A 24,372-nucleotide genomic window follows, 5' to 3' on the forward strand; every position below is an offset into this window, starting at 1 on the left:
TGTAGTGGCGGATGAAAAAGATTTTCAGCATTCCTGTTCATCCCAGTTAATTTAAACATATCCGGGGCTTCTGAAAACCAGATCACCTCTCTCAGATCAGGTTTAAATCAAGATGTTTGCTATCACTGTAGTTTTCTTAGACATCTAGTTTGGGCTGTGTAGCTGCACTGCAAAGAACATGAACACCTAGAGCTCTTGCAACATCTCCATTCCCAGCTCAATATGCGGAACCAGTCAAAGTTAAGACAGGGAGGGAGGATGTTAAAGTAACTGGGCCTTGCTCATCAGATAGTCTGCCACGAGAAGAATTGCCAGGCCCTCCTCAGTAGATACCAGAAGCATTTACATTGTCTCACCTTTCTCTGCAGTGCTCTCAACTGGATGTTGACTCTTAATGGAACACCCTGCCCAGGGGAAGGAAAGTTAGGGCAAATGGGGCCCAATCATTTTTCTTATGAATGTGCTCTGTGTGTACAGAGACTTCACATAGCAGCAAAAAAAAATTGCTGTTCACTTATGTTAGTGTCATCTGTTTTTCATTAGGGGGAAAAACATTTTTTATATACTTAAATGGCTGTAAATATTTTAAAGATAGCTGTTCTGAGTTAAGAGTTAAGTAAATACTCAAGGGCAGTGAGTTTGGGGAGATAAGCATGAAGTTCTTCTCATCTGATGCACAAAAATATTCAGATGTAACCCAATTCTTCTAGTCTGGAACTTGATTGGGATATTACAAAATAAAGAACAACTGAAAGATACGTAAAATGTGCCCCTAAAATCCTGACTGGTGACTGGCTTGGTAGGTCCTCTGTTGGCTCATAATGTCATTCTACTTTAGGCTACTTCTGATCACCCTCATTTCAGAATCTAAATGTGGTCTGTTACACAAAAGGAGAAATGATTTACTGGAGTTAAAGGAGAAGGGGACGCTTGTAGGCATGATGCTGAGGAAAGAAGAGGGGACAGTAGGCTGAGGACCTCTCTTATGAACCTTGTACCAGAAGCGTGGTCCTGCAAGTCTGCCTGTGTCTTTCACTGGTGGTTCACAGATGAACAAACTTGAGTTTTCTCTAATTGACCAGTTCCTTTGGGAAGTGTGTGCGCGTGTCCCTGCTGGCTGTGGATCTGTTCTGGAAATGGCCCTTTGTCCTGTATGTGTCTTCATCTCTCTTGTTCTAGCAGTTTACAGATTGAGGGCAGGCTTAGACTGTTTGGGAAGGCTGTACAGAAGACCTGAAATTATTTTTTTTTCCTGTGCATTTTAAGAAAAGATGAGACCTTGCTCTTCATTAAAAGGTATTGCAAACTCAGTGTAGGTCAGCTTAAAAAGCAGCAGGACTACAAAGTTGCATGAGGTGACTGGGCTCCCTATTTTACAAGGAGTCACCAAGTATCGTTTCTTCTTATCAGAATGTGGAGTTAGCTCTTGCAGTTAACAAACTTTTGCAGGAGTGTCTGGGGCCTTTGGTAAACTGAATTTTGAGCGGAATTTGTGTGAGGCTGATAAACCAGTCTCTTAAAGCTCAGTTATGCTTTCAGAGTGTAATGAAGAGCCCAAATTTATGGGTGAAGTAATTGCAAATTACACTGTTGCAAAATGTTCTATTCTTAGTTTTAATATTAAAGCATCTGATTTCATTGGTAAATACACAAACAGAAAGCTCATTACTGAAATCAGAATGAAATCTTAAGTCATTGTTCATAGAAGCGATTTTTAATATTAAACTAAGCTTTTTTCATCTGCTTCAATGAATCATAGAATCATTTAGGTTGGAAAAGACCTCTCAGATCATCAGTCCAACTGTAAAGACAAAACAAAAGCAAGATTGAAAAGTAACTGATCTGTTGAATTTGCACATCTCTGGCTGTCACACCTCCTTCTACCTGTACAAAATACACAGCAGTGTCGAAACTGCTGTGACTGTTTAGTCATTGCACTCTGAAGGCTGTGTCCCTGTCCTGCCAAGCATTCAAGAAGCACACTTAGGCACCTTTACTTCTGCTGAAGAGCTCTCTTTGTCACAATCTGTACCTTGTTCTCCATTTAGGAAACAAGCAGTCCCCGCGGGCCTCAGCTCTGTTACCCCTTCTGTGCAGGGAAGAGTTCTTGAAACTCAGCATCTTCAGTGGTTTGTCAGCCAGCTGGAAACCAGTTGTTTTGTGGTGGAACTTACAACCATGGGGGCCTTTTGACTACTCCAGAATGTACTTTTGTGCATGGAGGGTTAGGATCAGCATCCTGTTGGTAGCTTCATAACAGGCGTGGAGGAAGGGCCCCTCAGCTAGAGATGCTGCAGTCTGCTTATTGCTGTGCTAGAGCAGAGCCTGCAGGCTCTGGGCAGGTAAAGATCACTTGAGCTGCGTTTCCAGGCAGCCTGCACAGGCATTAATACTGGGAAAGAGACCTAGCTTTCAGTAACACATCCAGGAGATGCAAGGTTTATGACCTGTTGCCTGTCACCACTGTTGTTTTCAGACTTCGGGGATGTAAGTAGGAACTAAGTAGGAACTTAGTTTCAGCCTTGCTCTGTGGCAGTATAGGCTAGTCCTGGTTGTGGTCATTCTGAAATGTTTAAACGGTGTTGAAACTAGTCTTGTTTAATAGGCCCTTGAAACTAAACCCAGAACTCAGGTAAACACACGGTCGTGCCTGCTTATGCTTTTTTCTGGTAATAACGTGTGATGAAATCTTTCACATAATTTCGGAAAAGTGCTTAAAAGCTTTGGCTTGTTCAAAAACTGTAATTACCTTTTGTTAATTCATTACTGTGGGACTGAACTTTCTCTCCATCTTACCCTTCCTCACCTTACATCTGTAGAGAGCAGCCCCCTCAGCTTTTGCACTGTGGATTATCAGCACTGTTTTCTGGGATGCGTTATGCTCTGACTGACCTGTATGTGAATGTAGCTGTGGGATGGCAAAAACTGTACTGCAGTGAAACTTCATTGTTGTCTAATTCCCTCAGGACTTTCACAGAGCCCTCTGTTCCTGTTTAACTTGCATGGCTCTTTTCTAAGGAAAGATTTTTTTTTTATACTCCCAGTTTTCCTCTTTTGCCTTCCATGCTAGGACTTCGATTCCTTCCAGTGACCAAAATGTTGTTTTCTATGCTTTCACCTCAAGTTTTAACAAAAACATACATAAATTCATTCTGGTAGCTTCTGTCTGAGGGAGAATCATGCATCTGTAAAATGAACTTACCGTGTGCAGGTACCCTTGAAGGTGATGAGGTGCTGTAGTTATATTTGGAGCACTAGCTCTCTGTGGTGCTTTGAAGCAGGTTCCCGGAGAGAAATATTTAATGAAATTTATGTTTATTTCAGGCTTACCCTCTCTAGATCCATCCAACAGCTCTACAACTTCTTCTTCAGGTCCTTTGACAGGCTTTTCAGCAAACATGCAAGGAGCACGGGTTTACCTTCAAGGGCCAGCGCCTGTTGGGACTCCCAGCTTTAACAGACAGCATTTTTCACCACATCCTTGGACAAGCGCAACAAATTCATGTAGGAACTTCATGGGTCTGTCTTAGTTAACTGTAAATTCTTAGTAGATTTGTAACTTGAGGGGAAATGAGCCAGTGATGCACAAAATGCTTTCCAATTGTGTTTAGCAGTTGTGAGGATGAAGTGCTAATCCCACCTATTTGTTTCTTAACGTGTAAAATGTCACTAGTTCTGGTAGCATAACTAAAGACGTATTTGGGCAAAAATTCAGTCATAGCTTCTAAAAGGAGAAGGCATGAAGTTGCGGGGGAGTGGAAGGGATTGTACCAAACCTAGGATTCCCCTCTAAATGAGTGTAAAATTAGGTGAAAATGTCGTGTGTAACTTCAAACCATGGCAAACTTGTTTGTTGTTGTTTTTTAAATTGATATTCTGGAATTTTCATGTTAGTTAAAATGTTCCAGATTCTTAATGCATCACCCGGGGTAACATAGGGGCATAGGGTTTTCCTCCTCGTGGGAAGAACATGGAAGTAGCTTTACAGAAAATATGGATCTTTGATTCAGAGGCTTAAATGAAGAGACTTCTCATGTCACTGCATGCAACTTCACTGCCACTCTAAGCGTAAGAACTAAAATGTTTAAATGAGTGCTCAAAAGAAGTTGGATTTTACAGTGAGAGTCAGTGACGCTTCTGAAGTTGGTGGAAGTTACGCTTTTACGTTACATATGTTGACTTTGGGAAGCTGTCTTTAGTTTCTCTTCTGCTGGAGGTGGTGGAGACCAAAACCAGGCTGCTTAGATATTTACGGAATTTTGGCTGATTTTTTTCATATCTTCCTGAAACTCTTCCATGTTTCTTATTCTTTCTTCTAGTTATTTTAGATGCACTTCTATGTCATGACGCTGTCACCATTCTGATGGCTTAAAGCATTTGTGTTAATGTTTGTTTTAGGGTTAAACTTTAAACAGCAGTTCTGTGAAATTCTGTGAAAGAGTGAAGAATGATGGGGGGGAGGAAGGCTTTAAAACCTTCTTATTATTTCATTTGAGACAATATTGGGGGGATAGAGAGGACTGCATTTACTGTCACTATCTTGTGTGCTTTTTGTGTGATTAAGCAAAAGAAATGCTCTTTCAGCAGGTGAATCTCCAATTCCATCAGTTTCCTCAGGATCGTCTTCGCCCCTTTCAGCTGCTTCTGCACCTTCTAACTTGGGCCAGCCAAAAACGGGTAACACAAATCAAGATCGAAAGGTACCCCCTCCCATCGGGACAGAAAGACTCGCTAGAATTCGACAGGGGGGATCGGTCACGCCTACGCCCTTAGGAACCAACTTCACGGCTCCCGTTGGTCATAGTGGCATTTGGTCGTTTGGAGTTAACAGTGTGTCTGGTAAGTCCACTCCATACAGTCTGGGATAGCCTGAATAAACTTGCGGAGCCTTGTGGAAATACTCCATTTCAAAAAGAAGTTGGATAGGGAAAGTGGGAGGAGGAATAAAGTTCCACAGCCCAATCAACCTCCATGTAGTATATCCTAAAAGGAAAACTGGGATCAAAGTAGTGTGTTTTTTCAAAGAAATCGTCATTTAAAGTGTGGCTTTCTCTCCTAGTATAGGTAATTCTCACACAGTCTAGATTCTGAGTACAATTGTTAAACCCTGAAAACAGATTTAAAATGTCATTAGGTGTATTGAACGATATGGAAATTTAAAAATAAATAATTTTACCTATTAAGGGAATCCATCTCCAAGTCTGACCTTTAGCCTGAAAGGCCAAGAGCCTTTCTCCAAGCTTCTTATTATCCATCAACACTTCAAAATATGAGCTGTGGTGCAGCTAATACATCCAGCAATGCATAGCTGTGGATGATGATTTTACGTTGATCTCCTCATGGCTCTTAAAGAGGATGGGATAACTTCTGTTCTAGACAGCTCAATTTTAGAAAGAATTACTTAGAAACAGCTGAAGTCTTGCATTCAGTTTCCTGATAGCATGGGATTCTTCTGGAAGGGAGGAGCTACATCATTTGAGTTGTAGATTGTTTCTATTTGTAAGCTAAAGACAAATGCATAATGGCCCTGTATTTGTTACATTTTTGGGTAATGCCATAGATATTTCCTTTAACTTCAGTTTCTCACTCTTACTGTGTTGGAAAACAAACAAGAAAAGCTCATGTATGCTCGCAGACAATGGTAGGAAGTTTATTGAATCCTAATGGTTCTACTGTGGACACGTGAAATTTGAAGTTACTAGAAGTCTCCATAGCTTCCTTGCTTGTCCGGAGAACCAAGATGAATGTGCACTCAGGTGGCCTGCGTCCGGTGCTTCCAAACTTCCCTGGTCTTAATGGACTCTCATCTTTCCCTTTTTTTTGGTCCCTATCAAAATGTGTAACTTTTTGTGTTCCTGTGATAACGGACAGCTACACGACAAAGGAAATGGAACAGCCTTACCTGGTGTGCTTTCAGCAGCTTCCCTGTGAGAGGCCATGACACTGCTGCTAAGACTTGTGTCTTTGCTTTGTTTGTAATGTGTTAATAGCCTAAAAATTGCAGGTATCTTCCTACTATGTGTAAGCTGTGGGAATTCGGCCTTTGCCCAAAGTAGAGCCCTAAAATACTCTGCAACTATGTGTTTTCTGGGAGCCTTTGGATATGTGGGGATGTGTGCAGCTGTATACACCAGTGCTCTAGAGAATCTTCAATCGATTTGTAATTGTCCATTTTCAATCTCTTCCTTTCCAGAAGGTTTGTCAGGTTGGTCTCAGCCTGTAATGGGAAATCATCCAATGCATCAGCAGTTGTCAGATCCAGGCACCTTTTCTCAGCATCAGCCGATGGAGAGAGATGATTCTGGAATAGTGGCACCCTCGAATATTTTCCACCAACCTATGCCAAATAGTTTTGTGGATTTTTCTAAGGTAAGTCACAGAGGGCTGGGTTTGGGCTATTAAATGACCAAATAATTTATTAGCTGGAGTTATTTGGGTAGTATAAGACTAACAGACAGGGTTCATGACACTACTTTTCTGAAAACAACTGATTGCTTTGGAAAATCACTGATCTGTTCAGGTGTTTTGCTGTGCTAGTAGACATGAGGAGTCTGTAGCATTTATGTTGAGACAGATTTACGCTGGAGTAAATCTGTTTTTACACTGGCGTATGTTCTATTTTGCCAATTTGCACAGTATGTCTGTCTTCTACCATTTCTCAGGGTACCTAGTTCTGAACCTCCTTTCATCCTAGTACTGATTTTGCTGGCTATAAAAGATACACAAACCTAGAGGTGCACTTAAAAACAGAATTTGGGGATTGCAAATATTCCCTTGTTCAGGCACTAGATGCCTCTATCATTCTTCGGTTTCCTTTCTGAGAGACTCAGCCAGTTGGAAGTGGTATCAAAAGGCTTGTTCAGCTCTGGAGTCTGTTGAAACATACAAGTCGTGCCTGTGAACGCTACAAACCTTTCTTAAGGAAGTGTCAGCCTGAGAGAACTGCTCATAAGTCTGTATGTTGTTGTTAGTATTGGAAAGTAGCTCGAAGCAAACCAGTGTTGCCAAGCCATCATCAGCTCAGCATCCACTGGGGGAATGTCCGGGGCATGTGCTTTTTGGATCTTCCAAATTGTAGAGCAGCAGTCATCTGAACACAAGAAAGAAGTCTTGTAATTGCAAAATCTGCTCTTTAGCTTCCTCTTTCTGAGCTGGATGAATATTTTAGATGGCTGTTAAGTAATTTATAGAAAATATTCAGCTTGGAGTCTTGTAGTCTCAAGCTGCCTGAGGGCTTTGCTGTAGCAGCCCTCTAGCTGTGGCACTGTGTGCAGCAAGGTCATCGTGTTGCAGAGGTGAGGAGAGGAAACTCTGAGATCACTTTGTGCAACTGCTGTGTCCTGCTTTTGGGGTAATCTGAAGGCATTTTGCAGAGGTTATCACCTTTCTAATTCACTGTAAGATGTAATTTCAGAAAAATGGGTACATTGTCCTGAATCTCAAGCTTTGAAGAGTCTTTGTATTGCAAATTCTACCAAGGTGTGCAGTGATGTCCCTTTCCTTACAGTGCTAATACTTACCAGTATGTGAATGTTACACAGGGATTTGAACCATCTCTGTCATCTTGGAGAACATGGTTTATGCTTGTGCATAATCCTTTGCAACTGAAGTCTGACTAAATGTTGATTTATTTTTTTTTACTGCTTTCTGCATTGTTTTTAAAATACTACAAATCGGGTGTGGTGCATTTTTTCATTTTCAACATTTCCTGGTGGTGTCCTTGCCTCTCTCTTAGGCCAGCATTTCAGAGGCAGATGCGATCTCTGAAGTGTTTGGTTGTTGTGTGACAAAAGATGAAAGGTACTGTACTGCAGAAGCAAGAGAAAAGACGACCACAGTCATCTTCCCTAACCACTAACTGTTCTCTGATGATGCTCTTTTTCTTTTCTTTTAGGGCCTACCAATTTCCATGTATGGTGGCACTCTAATACCGTCACACCCTCAGCTCGCGGACGGTCCCGGAGGCCCACTCTTTAACGGGCTTCATACTCCAGATCCAGCCTGGAACCCCATGATCAAAGTAGTCCAGAATTCAACAGAATGTACTGATGCTCAGCAGGTAGTGTGATTGCATTTTCCCCGCTTTGCTTCTGTGGGGCTTTGTACAGTGGTGTGCTTTATTTTGTTTTTCTTGATTAAGCTAGGTGACTTTTTCCAGTTCTTTGATAGTAGAATTGAGATGGTGCATGATTTTTCATCCATAGTGTGTGTTTACAAATGCGTATAGCACTATCCATGCCACAGCTTTCAGGTAAAAACGGCCAGAATTCTTTAAAAAAAAAAAAAAAAAGCACAACAAGGTAAGAGACTTTGTAAGGGGTAGGGTTGTAGGGTTTACATCCATACTTGTTGTCTTGCAGGTTGTCAGTCAAAACCTGGCCAGAGATGAAGACAGCTCCCATTCTTTGGCAGTTGGGTTGTATTTTAGGGGGAAGCCTTAACCATGCCCTCTAGTGGTTAAATTCTATTAAAGGAAACTTTATTTGTTTTCATAATAGCCTTGTCTTTTTATTTCTTGCTGTAGATTTGGCCTGGCACCTGGGCACCTCACATTGGAAACATGCATCTCAAGTACGTCAACTGATTTAAGGGGGTCTATCTGTTGTTTTTTTTTTTTTTTTAGCCTTGTTTGGGAAACCTTATAATCTTGGAGAACCTTGGGGATTTTTTATAATGTGCCTAACTAAGCAATTTTCTGTGGGCTGTAACAATGAAAACTTTATTGCTCGTTGTATAAGAACAAATTGATTTACTTAAACAACTGATTCTGTTCTCCAGTTAGTTTAGCCATTCTGAACTTAAAAAACTAACTGACTTAAAACTAATGCTGGCTAAACTCTACTGGATGCTACTTGCAGGAGAGAACAAGATGATTTCAAACTTCTAGGGTGGTAAATACATGTATAATTGTTAACATAAAAAGAACAGCTGGGTAAATTCCATGTCGTATAGTGGCTCTACTTTATGTAGCCTGTATTAATGTGAAATACCTGAATATTCAATAAAAGGCCAACAGTATTTATAGGTTGTGTGTGAGAATTTTGGAAGAGGATATATGTGGCTATCACTGGTAGCTGCCATGACCAGTGGTGCATCCTTTCAGAGTCACGTCGTTAGCACGTGGATGTAGGGTTTGGGGGAAGGAAGGGGGTGTTTCAATGTGATATGAACTCCACTGGGTTCTCCCCCCTGCCAGTCATAGTTATTGTTTGTTTGTCTTGTGAACGTGGCTGTGTATCTGTCTTTTCTGGGTTAGTTCTGTTTCTTGTAGCGCTCTTTTTGCAGGTGGGTTGCCTGAGACAATCAGGTATTGTTCAGTGGCTGACTTGACACCTTGGCAGCCTAATGGTGTCTTAATTTGCAGAAGGTAAATCAGCAGCTTATAGATGAATGCAGGGCTTGGCTTCTTCACCTGACTCTGTGACTAACTGCTCAGAAGCAGATACTAGGAAAGCAGAGACCACTTACTACCAGAGAAAACGTAATTAATTAATTTTAAACTTCTTATATCCCTTTTAAATCTGGTAAGAGCTTCTCAAGTCTCTTCCCTAAGAAGGAAGGGGATTTTTGCATACTACATAAGAGGAACCATCCTTCTCCACCCAGCCTGATTGCAGAGTTGGCCTGCACTTGGAAGTTTTCCACTTCCTGCCTTCAGCCTGTGCTTATTTCTGATTTTGATGAGTGGTGATGCAGTAACTACACTGAATGTTTGGTCCATTTCTCAAGCAGGTAACTACAGTGCACAAACTGTCCAATGCAATGGACCACTTTTGATGGTCTCTTAGACCAGAGAACAGATGGAGACTTCTTTGCCTTCCTTCTTCCTCCTCCTGACCATTCCTTACATGCAACAGCAGTTTCCCCAGGAAAAGCATGAGGAAAGAGCACCCAAAAGAGAGGATCAGTGATAATTTGCATGGAGTAAACTCTTGAAATAATGTGATGGTGTGTGTTGGCTGTCCCAGTTACTCCTGAGTGTTGAGGAGTGCTGAAAACATGAAGTGCACAAGTAGTATCTGAGTACAATAGGCAAATAAACCTCAGGAACAATACTGGATGTGTTCAGATATTCTACCAGGTACTCAAGAAGGAAAAGAAAAATGTATATATATTTGGTGTTACTGCTACCCTGACAATGCAAATGCCAAAGGAGAAACACTTGGGTTAACAGTAGTTGTCTACTGCAAATGGAGAAGGAAAAAAAAATGGCAGTCCAGTAAAGTGGCTTTCGTGCTTGTTTAGGCATCTGCTCTTGGGGATCCTGGGGTGAGCTGTTGCAGCTGTGGCCCTGTGGGTGGCACTCTGCCTAGCAGCGTGTGCACCGGAATGAGTTGTCCTCAATTTTGTGTTAGTGAAGAGTCCTGGAGCTCTGCTGTAGGCACTGTGTTATTTTTTGCTGGCCATCAGACGCCGCCCAAGAGAGCTGGAAGGAGAAGGGTTGGCAGGGCCCCTAAACCAGTTTTGTGAAGCACATCTGAGAACTGGGCTGTGTCAGTGTCCGGTGTGGGGCTGAGGCTGTTGCAAGCCTGTGTGCTGCTGGGGTGAGCAGCCCTGGGGGGCCAGGACCCTGCCACACGTGTGTGTGAGTCTACTCTGCCCCTCGAGGCTCCGTGGTGTGGGCAGCATCACCTCCTCATGCCCCATCCTGGGTGGTTGCAGCTTCCCTGCCCCGGATGGCTACGGTCCTACTCCAGGTGGCATCCTCTGCTGCACTACACACACTGGCTGTGTGTGCAGGGCCATGCTGGGGAGAGCTGAACTTTAACCTTGAGTGAAGAGCGGTGGCCCTGGTCATTTCTGCTGCTGGGCAGCCCTGGCTGTGCCCCTCTGCCTCATTCCTGGTGGTGCAGGCACCTCCCTGCCCAAGCACACCGCAGCAACCCCCCTGGCATCTGGCAGGCCTCCCCTCCCTAGCTGGAGTGGCAAAGGGAACCTCACGTTTTGTGTAAGGACTGCAGAGGCCAGAGTTGCTCTCGTACAACCCACGGGAGCAGGCAGAGGCTGTGCCTGGCATCTGAGGGCTGCGCTGCTGGGGAACGGGCCCCTGGCAGCACTGCTGCAGCTGCTGGGGGCCGTTCTGCTCCCAAGGATAGGCTGTACCCCGGCTCCTGGATGGAGAAGCATCCAGGTTTAAAGGCCAAAGTGCTGCAGGCACCACAGGGCTGGGCTTGGAGCACTGCAGCTGGCCAGTACTGCATGGGCTGCCCCAGGGAAATGTGTGGCTCCCACACCCCCTGCCCTGCACCCTGCCTTCCAAGGCTCTGGGAGGCCCAGGGGGAAGGAACCGCGTTGGGAGCAGCTGCAGGGTGGTGTTCAGTCTGTAGGAAGCCTCACCGTTGTTCCAAACCCAGCCGTGGCTCTACCAAGGCCAAACGCTGCGTCCCACCCCTGCTCTAGGCTCAGGCCCAGGCTGTGCTTCTCAGGGAAGGGGGCTGCCAGGGGAAAGCAGCGCCTGACAGCCCCCTGCTTTTGGCAGGTACCCCCATCATCTACGTCCGCAAGTTCCTGCTGGAGTGCAAGAATTCGCCCGCGGCCAGGACTCTTCCCTGCTGCCTGCCCCAGATCCCCGGTGTCACCTCCCTGGCCCGGTGCAGCCTCGTCAAGCCGGGGGAGCTCAAGGAGCAGAATGAGAGTGAAGAAGCCATGCCAGGTGAGCGGCCCAGGCAGCACGGCCCTTGCTTCAGCAGGCCCCGCTGCCTGGGGCGTGGGGCTCTCACCTGGCCCCCCTCCAGCCCTTTGCATGTTTCCTTTGAGGCAGCCCCCTCCTAATGCCTCGTATGCCTCCCTACCCCTGCAGATCAAGACCAGTGTGAGATGGACATCTGACTTTCCGGCTTCCACTCTCTGGGCCGTGGCTGGGCCTGTTCCTGGGCCTCGTGGAGGTGCTGGCACCGTGACCAGCTGGCTGCAGTCCTCTCTGATGCTGGGGATGGATATGACACCTCAGGCTCTAGCACAACTGGCTGGTGCAGCTGCCTAGGAGCTCATGCTTGATTAATAAACACCCTGAAATCCCTGTGTGGAAATGATGAATCTCTCTACGCTGGGGTTCAGCTGGGTCCTCAGAGCCCTGGGGAAGGCAGCTTGGAGGAGCTGATTGGTGCCAGGTAGCCTTCCAGGCTGCAGAAGTATTTTTCCTCCTGTCGTGTGATCCTGCACGTTAACACAGGACCCTAGGGTCATGCCCAGCATTGCCTGGACCTGCACTGAGGCCAGTACTGCACTTGGAAATACAGGCTCAGGCTGGGGCCCAGCTGGATCTGCTCCCACATTTGGGATGCTGTGTGCCCCCCTACAGTCCGAGCTGTGGTTGGGGCAGCTGCTGAGACCTTCTGAAAGCAGAGGGTGGAGCAGTGCACATGGGGCTGTATGGGGTCACTAACAGCCAGAACTTACAGGGCTTGGTGGGCCTGGGCCAAGCATTGAGATGTTTCTGCCCCCTCCCTGAGGCTGCCTGGACCCTGAGCTGTGCTCGGACCGATGGTGACAGCCCAGCCTGTAGCTGTGGCACAAACCAAAGATCTGTGGTAGCCGAGAGCCGACGGCGCCAAAGTTCCAGAGCAGGTCGTGAGCAGGGGCAGAGAGCGCTATTTATTGACAGGTAGTGAGTGGCCACTGCCAGGCAGTGAGTAAAATCCCCCTCAGGAGAGCGCCGGAGCCAGGAGGGTTGCCCCTTCTGGGAGTTCTTTCTGCTGGCAGCTGGAGCCAGAAGCTGCCCTGCTCGCAGTCTGCAGCTCCGTGCTGGGCTTCAGGGAGCCTCCTGCTCGGGCTGGGCCTCGGTGCTGTCGTCCCTCGGTGCAGCTGGTTCCTCGGCGGGCAGTTTCCTTGTCTCAGCTATCAGGCGCTTGACGCCTACCAGCCACTGGCTCACCTCATTCACATAGTCCACCATGAGGGAGCGGTGGATTTCGTCTGCCGCGTCCCAGTGGCATTGCTGCAGCTCTGCCAAGAAAGGGGAACCCGTCAGCAGCTCCGGGTCAGCGCTCCCATGGCCCGGGGGTGGTTTGTGTGCAACACCCCGTCCCTCACCTTGCACCAGGAGGCTCATCCTCTTCCTCACGGGGGCCGACAGCTTCCCCTGAGCCCACGACTCTTCCAGCACTGTCAGACGCCGCCCGATGTCATCGCACACTTGTTTCTGGAAGCACCAAGATGAGCCCTGGAGGGGACCTGCCTCGGGGCAGCCCTCCCAGGCAGGAGTGGCTGTCGTCACCCCAGACATCCTGGGTTTCTGGCGCGTTGCCACCCTTCCACGTTTCCCTCTGCAGGCCAGCAGCGCTGTCTCGTTTGAGCAGCCCTGCCTGGTGGGGCTAGGAGGCAGAGGAGTGAGCGTTTTGGCCTCACCTGCATCGTGGGCCGGCAGCTGGCAAGGGTCTCCCTCAGAGGGCCGAGGACAGCGTCTGCTGGCACATCGCTGCCCTCAGAGCTCTCCTCTGCAGCCGGCCTGGCGCTCTCTGTCCTCAGGGCAAGGTTAACAGGCCCAAGCGGGGGTGGCCCCAGCGCTTTGGGGGGCTGTGCTGCAGCTGCAGCAGGGGCAGTGTCTGGAGGAGCACCTGGGGAGGAGATGTGGTGTGAAGCCTCATAAAGCTCTATGACCACAGCCCAGCCAGGTGCAGGGAAATGCCATGGTGCCACCCCATAACACATGCTGAAGGGGATCTTAGCCCACCACCACCTCCTGGCTCCATAGGACCCGGTTGTCCCATGGGGTTGGACGTGCGGTGCCAGCACCGCCTGGCCCGAGGGGCTGCAGTGACAGCGGGCACCAGCGCTTCTGCTCTGCACCCCGCGCCCCTCATGGGGCAGGGGGACGCTGGTCCCGATCCCACTGGCCCCAAACGCAGAGTACCAGGGCTCCATCCCCGGCTCCATCCCCCGGGGTCTCTCTGGGCTTTGCGGGGCCCGGCGGCTGCTGACCTGGGAGAGCTCCCGGGGCGGGCACCCGGCGAGTGAGGGGAGCTCGCCTGGGCCCCGCTCCCTGCGCCTGCAGCCCGTAGGAGAACTGGGGGGGGTCGTTCCAGCCGCGCTCCTTGTTCCCTGCGGGGGCAAAGGCCAGGGTGAGAGGCTGCCGCTCGGCCTGCCCAAAAACACCGCCCCGCAGCCCGGCCCGGCCGCGCTGCGCCACCCCAGCTCCCGGCCTTCAATCCCCAGCCCCTCCCCGAGCCCACCCCGAGCCCTCCCCGGGTCCCCCCCGGTCCCGCAGCCCCTCACCCGGCTTCACGTAGAGCTCCGCCATCCCGGCCCGGCCCCGCGCCGCTCCCCGGGGCCCTCCCGCGGGGCGGAGGCGGCCGGGGGCAGGGAGGGAGCCGCGGGGCGGTGCAAGGCGGAGCCGGCAGCTGCGTGGCGGAGCTTTATTGGGGGCGGCAGCGGCGCTGGATGGACGAGGAGGAGGAGGAAGAGGAGGAGGAGGAGGAGGATGATGGGGATGGGGGGGGACGCGGCACTCGGCCCGGCCGCGGAGCTCCGGCTCCCCCCCCTCTCCCGGCCCCCGGGGTCCATCCGAGCCGAGCCCCGCTAGGGCAGGTGCAGCAGGGAGTGCTTCTGGCGGAAGGCCTCCAGGAAGGAGAAGACGCCGCGTTTGCGAGGCCCGGGCCCCGCAGCCCCGCCGCTGCCCCCGTTCGCCTTCGGTACCTCCCCGCTCGGTGCCTCCCCCGCCGCCGCCGCCGCCGCCGCCCGCTGCCCCTCCAAGGGTGCGCGCTTCGGCCTCGCCCCCGGCGCGGCGGCCACCAGGCACTTCTGGTACTGCACCTGCAGGGACACGGGGGGGACACTTGGGGACACGGGGAGACACGGTGTGACAGCCACCCGGCAGCAGGGCAGGACACGCAAGGCCGTGAGGTGATGCCTGTCACGGCGATCCGGCACCCTCCTGACCCCACACTGCGCCCAGCCTCGCCCCCAGCCCCTCTGCCAGGAGCGCAGATGTCCAGGCTGGGTGGATGTTGTGGGGTGTTCGGGGAAGCAGCGTGGGGTTATCCCCCCTCCCCGGGGTGCCGCTCACCATGCAAGCCGCCTGCACCGCCTCCGAGATGGTGCCGGCGTCGGGCTCGCACCAGAAGGCCGTGCACTGGAAGTGCTGTCCCGTGTCCACGATGAGCGCAAAGGTGTGCGCGTCCCGGCCCACCCCGAGGAAGGTCACGTAGCGCACCTGGCACTCCCAGATGTGGGGCCTCTCTTCCTCCTGCTGGGACAGGACAGGCTGAGCCATCGCACGCCGAACCCACAGGGAACCCTGCAGTCCTGGGCACCCCCCAGCCAGATCTCCTCCTCCCCGTGGGGGCTCGGCCGCTGTGGGCCAGGCCCTCCCCAGGGGGCTGCTTCTTCCTACCCTGGGTGCCTGCTTCCTTCAGCCGCATCACCCCAGGGCCCCCCCTTCCCTCCCTGGTCCCACCTGTGCAGGGTGCACCCTCATGGCCGTGTCGGACACGCTGATGAGGGATGGCGTCCAGCACTCCCGCCCAGGGCCTCTGGTCAGCTTCTCGATGGCCTCGTTCAGCACGTCCATCCCTGGCAGGAGAGAAGCCTGGCTGCCGCTCCCTGCCCCAGCGAGGTGGCTGCTGGTGCTGGGTGCCCCGCAGGTAGCGGCCCCCTACGTGGGATTTGCTCGGTCTCCCCACACACGTGGGCATTTCTCCGGCATCCGCAGGGCCAGCAGCACTCACCCATGGCCCTGGGTACGGGCAGGCTGCCGATGTACAGTGCTTCGTACTTCTGGATCGACTGCCTCACAGCATCCAGGATATCCACTGCCAAGAAAGGAGGCTTGGATGGGATCCCTGGCCCCCCCAACGACTCCCAGGGTCCACCCCAAGGCCCACAGGGATGCATCAAGCCAGGCCACGACGTTCTGTCTGCTGGGCACCCCATGGCCCTGCTGGTCTTCGTGCTGGGGGCAGCAGCCCAGCAGCGCCCGGAGACCTTGGGCACGGGGAGAGCAACACAGCCCCGCAGTGCGCTGGCAGGGGCACGGGAGCTGCAGCCAGGCCCTGTGCCCACGAGGTGGTACCTTGCAGCGGCAGGTCGTTAGTGGAGATGGGTTCCAGCGTGATGGCGTGTGGCAGCCTGCTGCTCGCTACTGCTCGCTCGGCCACGATCTGCAAGAGACAGAGTGCACGGGGTGCTGCACGCTAAGGGGCAGCCTGATGGCTACTGTGGACACCCAGACACCCCCCCCGTGGAGGGTGAGCAGAGCTCTGCGTGGGGAAACTGAGGCTCACAGTGGCAGAAGCAGGGCTCCTGTGCCTCCCCTCACCCCCAAGACCACCCTAAAACACCCCCCCGTGAGCACCAGGGCCATGAGAGGGCTCTGTCCACCCATGCCTGCAGGCCCTATTAGCCCACCTTGGAGCACATTTTGTGCAGGGCCTTGGCGATGCCCTTGGCAGGAACGTTGCAGTGGAAGACGTGACACTTGAGCACGCAGGTGTCCTTGTCACTGGCCACAAACGCAAAGTCCCTGCAAGGCCACGAGCAAATAAATGAGCGAAGTCCCAGCAGAGGCAGCCTGCTGCGCTGCCCCTAGCCCGATACCACGTTACCTGTCCCTGCACGTCGCAACAGGAGGGGAGAAAGGAGAGCAGATAGGTTACTGCCTGGGTTCCTTCACCCCGAACGGGCAGAGCCACAGCGAGCCCGTGTGTTCTGCCCCTGCCTCCAGCACCTGCCGTTGTTGCAGCCAACACCCCAGACGCGGATGTTGAGGATGGGCTGGCAATGGATGAGGCTGTGGTCGAGGGGGTCTACCAGGCTCATGGTGTCCTTCTTCAGGATCATCACCAGGTCCTGGCCCTGCAGAGAGTCGGGGGCACCCTCAGCTTGGCAGCAGGCCTGGGCAGCCCCAGCACACGCCCCATGTGTAGGGACAGCCCCAGCCATTCAGCCTACTGTACGTGGTCAGAGTTGGCTCCCTGGGCTCCCCACTCCCTCTGTGTGAGGACAGCCAGCCCCAGCAGCACTGGTCCCCGGGCACAGAGGGGACACGGTACCGTGACTGAGCACCACCCCAGGCTCTCACCTCACCCCAGTTGTCTGCAGAGCCCTGGCCCTGGCACTTGCTGTTGGAGAGCTGCTGGATGCAGTTGTTGACAGCGATGCTGCTCTTGCCAGGTGCCAGGTCCTCCTCAGGGATCTCGACCCAGCCCAGCGAACGTACAGCGAAGCACTGAGCAGAAAGACACCTGGGGCTTGAACGACAGGCCAGCACAGCCCCTGTCTCACACCCCTCACCGTGCCAACACGGCCACCCCTGCCCTTGCTTCCACCTCTGTGCCTGCCAGCTGCTAACTGCACACTTCTCTCTGCCAGCCCCAGCACATGGTGCTGCAACAAACCCTCTGCGCGGGCTGGGCTGGGTGCAGGAATCTTCTGGCATGCCAGGAAGCCCCTGATGCAGTACCTTTGAGCTGGGCTCCGTGCTGTGCTGGAGGTCGTCTCTGTGCCAGGGCAGCGAGGTCCTGCAAAGGGACAGGGTGGTGAGGGGAATGTCCAGGGAAGTGCAGGAGAAGAAAGCCCTGGCACCAAGAGACCCCCACAGCACCAGCCGGGTGCTGTCCCACAAAGGTGCTCAACTGGAGCCCAATCTGTGTGGCTGTTCTGGGGGAACACAGCAGGGTCCAGCACCCACTGGTGGTCGTGGGACACCGGTACCCCTGAGTACCACAAGCTGGCAGAGCACGCAGGCAGCCCTACCTCCTGGAGAGCGAAGCCATGGGGCTGGGAATGGGCCTGGTTTTTGTTGGGTGCTTCACCACAGAGGCCTGGCAGTCCTGAGAAAGAAGACGAAAGGGGTGAGGGCAGCAAGAGGGGGTGTCAGGAGAGGACGTCTGCAGAGGCACCAGGTAGGAGGCCTCCCTCCCAGGATAGCAGTCTCAGTTCACGGGCAGCCTGAGAAGAACCAGGATAGGATCAACACGGGCCCTCCTGAAGTCCTTCAAGGGGCTTAACCCTGACCAGGAGCAGGACTTTGGGGTGACAGAGGGAGTCCTGCTCCAAGGGGAGGCAGGACAAGGTACCCAGAGGGTCCTTCAGCAACCCACCCGCTCCCACAGCAGGCTTCTGCCGGGTAGTGGGAACCAACACTCCCCTGCCCACATCCCCTACCGTTTCCTGGAGTGTCTCCTCTCCATCAGCCTTCAGGCACCCTCCTGGGCTCGTGGTATGTGCAGGGTGCTGCCACTGCGTTGTGCCAGTGGGCACGTGCCAGTAGTAGGTGCCCAGAGTGTCATGGATTTTCCTCCAGCCTGGGGGGAGGTCTGTGTCCATCTCCAGGCTCTGGTCACTCCAGAGGTTGTCTGTGCAGGGAGAGCGTGAAGCAAAGGGGGAAAGCTCCCACAGCTGCTCCCAGCTGCAGGGAGCCTTGAGAAGCAAGCAGCTTTGGCCAGCAGGGAGAGGGTCATGCAGCTGCCTTCAGGGCACAATGTGTTGCCCCAAAACACGGCTGAGCACAGGGTTTGGGAGAGGAGTGCTGACCAGGAAGGTTTACAGGTATGCCAGAGAGGCTGCAGTAGCAGCAGACCCCAGGGCACCATAACCAGTGCAGGCAGTCGCCTCCCTGACATCTGGAGGAACGGGGTGACCCCACCATGAGCACAGAGAGCTTGGGCAGCCTGAAGCTGTCAGGAGGCCTTGCCAGGGATGTTACCGTGCTGACTGCTAGCCCTGAGACCCTCTGCTAGCACTCAGGTCCCAGCTCTTTGCCAGCACTCCGGGCTGCCCGAGCCTGGCTTCCTCCCAGCTTCGCTGGGGAAAGGCACAGACCCTCCTCCCCGCACCTCCAGCTCCGAGGAGATTAAGCAAACGAGCCCGCGGTACGGATAAATAACCAGATCTACTCCTGGGCGTGCGGCTAAAAATACCCAGAGGTCGCCGTGCCCCTTTGTGGGTGCTTATCCCCGGGGGGCTGTGCTGGCCTGAGCATAACCACACCGCTGACAGCGGCCCTGCCACCACCAGCGGGGCTGTGCTCACCCCGCTCCGAGCCCTGCACCCCGTGGGCTGCCTCCTGCGCCCCGTCTGCTCTCGGGGTTCTGGCTGCAGACCCAGGATCTGCCCCCTCCACCTCTTTCTGCACGCCCCCCCATCTCTCTGTGCCCTGCCCGTGCCCTTCCTCCGGGCAGCGGGGAGCGCAGCAGGAGGCAGACAATGGCGCAGAGCCCGCAAGGGCTGCGCCCAGCATCTCCTGCAGCAGCCGGGCAGGGCCGAGGGGCTCCCCAAAGCCCCGCACCCCCCGTCTGAGCTCGGGAGGGTGATGGGGGGGTCCCCGACCCTCACCCTCTGCACGTCCCGGCCCCGTTCCCACCCCTTTTAGCCCCGGCTGACCGTCGCAGTTGACGAGGATGATGGCCAGCATGTAGTCCTTGCCCAGCATGGCCCCGGCTGCCGGGCCCCGGCTGCGGCAGGGGCTGGAGGGGAGCGGGGGCAGCGCCCTGGGGTGGGGGGGGGGGTCTGCGGCTACCAGGAGCCGGAGCGCAGGGAAGGGGCCGGGAGGGAGCGGTGGGAGGGCGGTGTTTGGGGTAGGAGGGGACGGGCTGGGCGTGGAAAGGGCGTGGGGGGAGGCTGGGGGGGGGTTGGGAGCGATTGGGAAGCGAGCGGAGGGGAAGGGGAGGAGGCGGCTGAGGGTGGGGGTCCCGAGCCCGGGGGGTGCTGGTGTGGGAGGTTGTCAGGTGCAGGTGTCGGTGGGGAAAGGGTATTTGGTGTGTAGGGGCAGGGAGGGAGGGGTTTGGGGTGTGTTAGTGGGCTCAGATGGGCTCTATCCCACCCCGTGTGCCCTCGGGTTCGTGCTTTCCCCTCCCCACGCCACAAGGCTTTTTCCATTCCCGTGCCCTAACACGGATCACCCCTTTCCCATTCCCTCCACGCTTATTCTGCATTAACTCTCTCTCATGCATGCTCAGATCCTCGCCATTTAGGGGGAAATCGGAGGATTTGCACAGGTCTAAAGACAACTGCCCGTGGTCCAACCTCTTCCAGGCAGTAACAAACCACCGGGCTGTGGGTGCCCGTCGTGTTCCTGCTTTCACGCAACGTGCAGCGCTCTGCACTTCCAGTTTGAGGCTTCTGCTTGCCATGCTGTCCTGAGCTGACAGTCTTAGCTCGGTACCTGGGGACAGAAGCTCTGGATACATTTGTTGTGCATCTCAATTTCGCAGAATCATAGAATGTCTCGGGTTGGAAGGGGCCTTAAAGATCCTCTGACCCCAACTCCACCATAGGCAGGGGTGCCACCAGCTGGATCAGGTTGGCCAAGGCCCCATTCAGCTTGGCCTCAAACACCTCCAGGGATGGGGCATCCACAACTTCTCTTGACACTTGTTCCAGTGCCTCACTACCCTTACAGTGAAGAATTTCCTCCTAATGTCTATCCCCTTTTGGTTTACTACCATTCCCCCTTGTCCTATCATTATTTACCTGAGTACAGTCCTTCACCATTTTTTTTTTATAAGACCCCTTCAAGTACTGAAAGGTCTCAGTGAGGTCTCCCCCACTCCTTTTCCCCATGGAGCTCTCCATGTGCTGTTACACACAGTCCTTCCAAGCATTAGGTGCCCAGTGACATGTTCCAAGGTGGTTTGCAATCTGTCTGGCCAGCCCATGATGGCTTCTTATTGTTTTCTTCCACACATCCAGACGCTAGGAGTCCACGTAGGGCTTCTTCTAGCCTGGATGTAGCATATATTCTTGAGTGCCTCCCATGCCAACTCGTCTGCCCTGCTTCTTTCCATGCATGGCTCCCCACAGAGCTTGTATTTTTTGGAAGTACAAAATAAAGTTTTCATGTACGTTTCCTTGCTTTCAGCTAGGCCTGCCATTTTTGCTCAGAGCTCAGCCCAATTCGTGCGCTCTGTGGGCTAACATGCCCTTGATCTCATGAGACTGTTTCACAGTACCCTTCCCTCCTATCTGCTCGTCTGCTGGCCTAAAAAAGGCACCAGCTCCATAATCCAATTTGGTAGCAATCTACCATTATTTCTGTCTTTTTATCTTCTGTTGAAATCTGTTTTCTTGGCTGCAAGCTATTTTTTTTTTTTTTATTTCTTTATGAGGAACAACTGAAGGAATTGAGGCTGTTTAGCCTTGGGAAAAGGAGGCTGAGGGGAGACCTCATTGCTCTCTACAGCTACCTGAAAGAAGGAAAGAAGGAGGTTGTAGTGAAGTGGTTGTCATTCCTTTTTTTTTTTTTTTTTTTTTTTTTTTTTTCCAGGTGACAAATGATAGGATGCAAGGAAACAGTTTCCAGTACCACCGGGGGAGGTTTGTCTTGGATATTACTTGTTATAGTAACTTATTACTTGTGATATTACTTGTAATATCACAGTGTGTTCTTCTACATGTTTCCTTGTCCTTAGTGCATCTGAATTTTATAGAATGCTTCTCAAAACTGGGCTTGGATATTCAGACATGTGGCAACAACTCTGAATCAAATTGTTCTGTTTTTTCTTCCTGCTTAGTAGACCTGTCAGTGACCTCCAAAGAAGAAATGAAAAAGAGAAAGTCTGAAGATGCCAGATCAGAAACCCTGTCCCAACAAACACTTGCTTGATAAAGCACTTGGTTACATGTCTAAAGGCTAATCAAAGGAAATGGAAGAAATAACAGCAGGCAGAGAGAGCCCTGTAACCTACTCAGTGAAAATGGAGCACACTAAATAGGCTGATCCTCATATCATCAGAGAACAGTCCCTGGTGCCATGGGTGATCCACCCCTGCATCATCCCTGGTGCAAAACCCACCAAGGTGACTCGCTGAAAGGAACTGTCTCCTGGTAATGCCATGAAGGGTAATTATGGCCTACAGCGACATAAGACATTACGGGATGCAGAGGGAGAATTTAGAAATGGAACAGAGCAGAACCTAGGGACTGCATGAAACTTCATATGGGATGTTTAGGGGAACAGACATAGGAAGGGGAAAAGGTGGGAGGGATGAACACAGCAATCCAGATATGGGAGGGATGAACACGGCAAAACAGATAAAAAAGAAAAAAAGAGAAAAGGAGCCAGTGGCATGTAAACAGGGGGCAGGTAGGTATGCTTGACTAACAGAGCATTTTGTTTCATCACTGTAGTCTGTCCTATACTCTTCTTAAATCCTATTTCTTCTGCGTAACTGTGCTCTCTGCTTTGAGCCTTTGTTTTTGAGCAGCTAGTGAACCTCAGGCTGCACTAGCTGCTGAGTAGACTAGGTGGTCTGGATAACCCCAGCGTCTGAGGGACCGGGCTGGTCCACCATAAAAATGGGTAAATTCAATGTGAGGGAAGGGACATTGCTCCTAGCTGCTATGGTAAGCACCAGGAAGCTCTTTTGGTAAAGGTAAGGTAAGCTCTTTTGACCATTGCTCTAGAACTACACCCTAAGAAAGGAAAATACAACACACGAGAGTATGTAGCAGGGAGAGTACCTTGCACACTCACCCAAACCTGCTTTAAGCACAGTAAATTCAGCTCTGGACCAGATATGGATTTGAGGGCAAGCTGTTGATGGGAGCAGCCATAAAGATGACCTGGTTATAATGGAAAAAATACAATCAATTACCATTGAGCATTTATATCCCCACAAGCTAGCACCTGACAGGCATTTAACATGACAGCTTGAGGCACTTCTCTGTCACATTCACGCATATCTTGACAGGGTATCCTGTTGCTTCCCTTCTTGGTCATCCTTTTTCCAATTGACCAAGGCCCTCTGAGGCATAAAAAGGCCAGAGTCAAAACTAATAGTTGACCTCTCCCTGACATTATTTTTAAATCTTAGGTTTCCAAATAATTATCAATATTAAGAATAAGATGAACTCTGCTACAAGAATTAAAACCCTTTGGGGGCACTCCAGTTCTGTGTAGGCCAGTCCTTTCTCCCAATCACAAGTCACATTCATTAGTTACTTGTGAAAATAAAATTTGGTTTACAATTATAAGCTTTAATTACACACAGAGTCTACTATGAAACTTCCTTTTTAATTTTAACTTTCAACGACTCTTCTGTAGGAACAACTTCCCAGGTACTAGGGTCGACAGATGTTTTCACTTGAGTATAGTGAGTCCAGCCCTTTCCCACAGCTCTTGTGGTTGTTTCAGGGGTGAGCAGTACTTGGAATGATCCTTCCCACTCAGGGTGGAGTTCTGATTCTCTCCAGGTACGTATCAGCATCCATCACATGGAATGAATGCACTGGGAATTCCAACAGTGGGCTTTGAGCCAACAGTCCATGAGCCCTGAGAGACGTCAAGGAAGAAGACAACCTGAGTATATAGTTTTTGAGAAAAAGACCCTTGGTTTCAAGAGTAGGTATCTCACTGCTTCTACCCAGGTATGGTAGTCCAAACAACATCTCACATGGCAAAACTCCTGTATCTTTCCTAGAAGCAGTTCGAATTCTGAGAAGAGCTAAAGGTAAGCATTTTGTCCAGGAAAGCTTAGTCTCTAAAGCCAGTTTTGACAGGTGTTTCTTTAATGTCTCCAGACAAGGAAGGATACCATGGAGTACAAAACTCCCATTTTATTCCCAAAGTTCTCATTAATCCTTGCAAAATGTATGAAGTAAAATGACTTCCTTGATCTGAGTCTACATTTTCAACAATCCCATGCATAGGGATAATTTGTTCCAGAATTATCTTTATCACCTCAATAGCTTTATCTTTATCACCTCAATAGCTGTTGTTGATACTGAAGGAAAAGCTTCTACCCATTCTGGCAAACGGTCAATTAATGCTAGCACATACTTTCATCTACCTACATTATGTCATTCAGTAAAATCTACTTGGATGCTCTTAAAGGGTCAAAGTCCTGGCTTCCAGAGCTTGCCTTCTTACTCACTCGTTGGCCTGCCCTGCTCCCATGACACACCTGCATTCCTACACACATGGATTTCTCAATAGTGTCACACCTCGCCTGGCTTCCCAGTGGCTTCCCTGACACAGAACAGCTAAAATTTCCCTCATGATTTGTTTTTTTACTGTTTCTCTTACATCAGGGAGAGTCCACTATCCTTCTGACTCCTGTGTTCCTAACTCCTTGAAGGTTTCTATCTCTTTTTCATTGCTTTTCAGGTGGAAGCTTAAACATGTGTAGAAGAAACAGCTTCATTTCTACTTCTAATTGCAGAGCCATTTTTTAAGCCTTTTCACCTATAATTCTGTTTCCCCATTGAACTAGGGAGTTTCCTTTTTGATGTCCTCTTGATACACACCACAGCTATCCCTTCAGGTAACAATAATTTTTCCCAAATCTGCCTAATTAATTCTTCATGGATCGATCCTTTTCCCTTACTGTCTATTAAACCCCTTTCTTTCCATTTTTCCCCCCAACGTATGTATCACCCCATATGCACATCACAAACGTACACTTCCCCGTTTCCCTTGTAAAACTTTTATTTTAT

The 24,372-nt window shown here is 51.1% G+C and overlaps 3 protein-coding genes across 12 annotated transcripts in view; 1 reads left to right on the forward strand and 2 right to left on the reverse strand.

Annotated features, from left to right (window-relative positions):
• Nucleotides 1-11,937, forward strand: part of LOC309883543 (ankyrin repeat and KH domain-containing protein 1-like) — a gene marked incomplete at its 3' end in the record, with an annotated part of 112,898 nt that extends 100,961 nt beyond the window's left edge. For 4 of the 10 annotated variants that reach the window (XM_082771688.1, XM_082771695.1, XM_082771698.1 and 1 more), the window contains 7 exons: nucleotides 3,325-3,504; nucleotides 4,585-4,839; nucleotides 6,194-6,369; nucleotides 7,895-8,059; nucleotides 8,525-8,571; nucleotides 11,480-11,653; nucleotides 11,801-11,937. In XM_082771688.1, the coding sequence (XP_082627814.1) occupies nucleotides 3,325-3,504; nucleotides 4,585-4,839; nucleotides 6,194-6,369; nucleotides 7,895-8,059; nucleotides 8,525-8,571; nucleotides 11,480-11,633 (977 nt within the window). Of the gene's footprint in view, nucleotides 1-3,324; nucleotides 3,505-4,584; nucleotides 4,840-6,193; nucleotides 6,370-7,894; nucleotides 8,060-8,524; nucleotides 8,585-11,479; nucleotides 11,654-11,800 lie in introns of those variants that run through there. The other 6 variants (XM_082771692.1, XM_082771691.1, XM_082771693.1 and 3 more) reach the window with 6 other exon arrangements.
• A 637-nt stretch (nucleotides 11,938-12,574) lies between these two features.
• SRA1 (steroid receptor RNA activator 1) lies at nucleotides 12,575-14,369 on the reverse strand. The gene is made up of 5 exons (XM_082771436.1): nucleotides 14,215-14,369; nucleotides 13,921-14,040; nucleotides 13,348-13,556; nucleotides 13,033-13,141; nucleotides 12,575-12,945 (listed from the first exon to the last, which is right to left on the reverse strand). The coding sequence occupies exons 1-5, from the start codon at nucleotides 14,237-14,239 to the stop codon at nucleotides 12,752-12,754; spliced, it is 657 nt and encodes a 218-aa protein (XP_082627562.1). The 5' UTR covers nucleotides 14,240-14,369; the 3' UTR covers nucleotides 12,575-12,751.
• Nucleotides 14,370-14,414: 45 nt separating this feature from the next.
• Nucleotides 14,415-19,433, reverse strand: APBB3 (amyloid beta precursor protein binding family B member 3). The gene is made up of 12 exons (XM_082771437.1): nucleotides 19,321-19,433; nucleotides 18,103-18,293; nucleotides 17,692-17,768; nucleotides 17,399-17,456; nucleotides 17,018-17,164; nucleotides 16,664-16,791; nucleotides 16,345-16,510; nucleotides 16,010-16,097; nucleotides 15,666-15,749; nucleotides 15,395-15,510; nucleotides 15,005-15,187; nucleotides 14,415-14,751 (listed from the first exon to the last, which is right to left on the reverse strand). Exons 1-12 carry the CDS (start codon nucleotides 19,367-19,369, stop codon nucleotides 14,518-14,520), a joined length of 1,521 nt encoding a protein of 506 aa, XP_082627563.1. The 5' UTR covers nucleotides 19,370-19,433; the 3' UTR covers nucleotides 14,415-14,517.
• Nucleotides 19,434-24,372: the final 4,939 nt, after the last annotated feature.

The sequence above is a fragment of the Aythya marila genome (assembly GCF_965140915.1).
Source record: "Aythya marila genome assembly, chromosome: 14".
NCBI lineage: Eukaryota > Metazoa > Chordata > Aves > Anseriformes > Anatidae > Aythya > Aythya marila.

What these genes read in the sequence shown, in the direction of transcription:
- SRA1 (XM_082771436.1), bottom strand. Translation starts at nt 14,239, where the DNA reads ATGGCGGAGCTCTACGTGAAGCCGG. An exon ending in GCTGCCGGCCCACGATGCAG is followed by an intron (nt 13,142 to 13,347) that starts GTGAGGCCAAAA and finishes TGGTGCTTCCAG; the next exon opens with AAACAAGTGTGCGATGACAT. An exon ending in GATGAGCCTCCTGGTGCAAG is followed by an intron (nt 12,946 to 13,032) that starts GTGAGGGACGGG and finishes CTTTCTTGGCAG; the next exon opens with AGCTGCAGCAATGCCACTGG.
- APBB3 (XM_082771437.1), bottom strand. Translation starts at nt 19,369, where the DNA reads ATGCTGGGCAAGGACTACATGCTGGCCATCATCCTCGTCAACTGCGAC. An exon ending in CATCCTCGTCAACTGCGACG is followed by an intron (nt 18,294 to 19,320) that starts GTCAGCCGGGGC and finishes CTCCCTGCACAG; the next exon opens with ACAACCTCTGGAGTGACCAG. An exon ending in ATGGCTTCGCTCTCCAGGAG is followed by an intron (nt 17,457 to 17,691) that starts GTAGGGCTGCCT and finishes GTCCCTTTGCAG; the next exon opens with GACCTCGCTGCCCTGGCACA.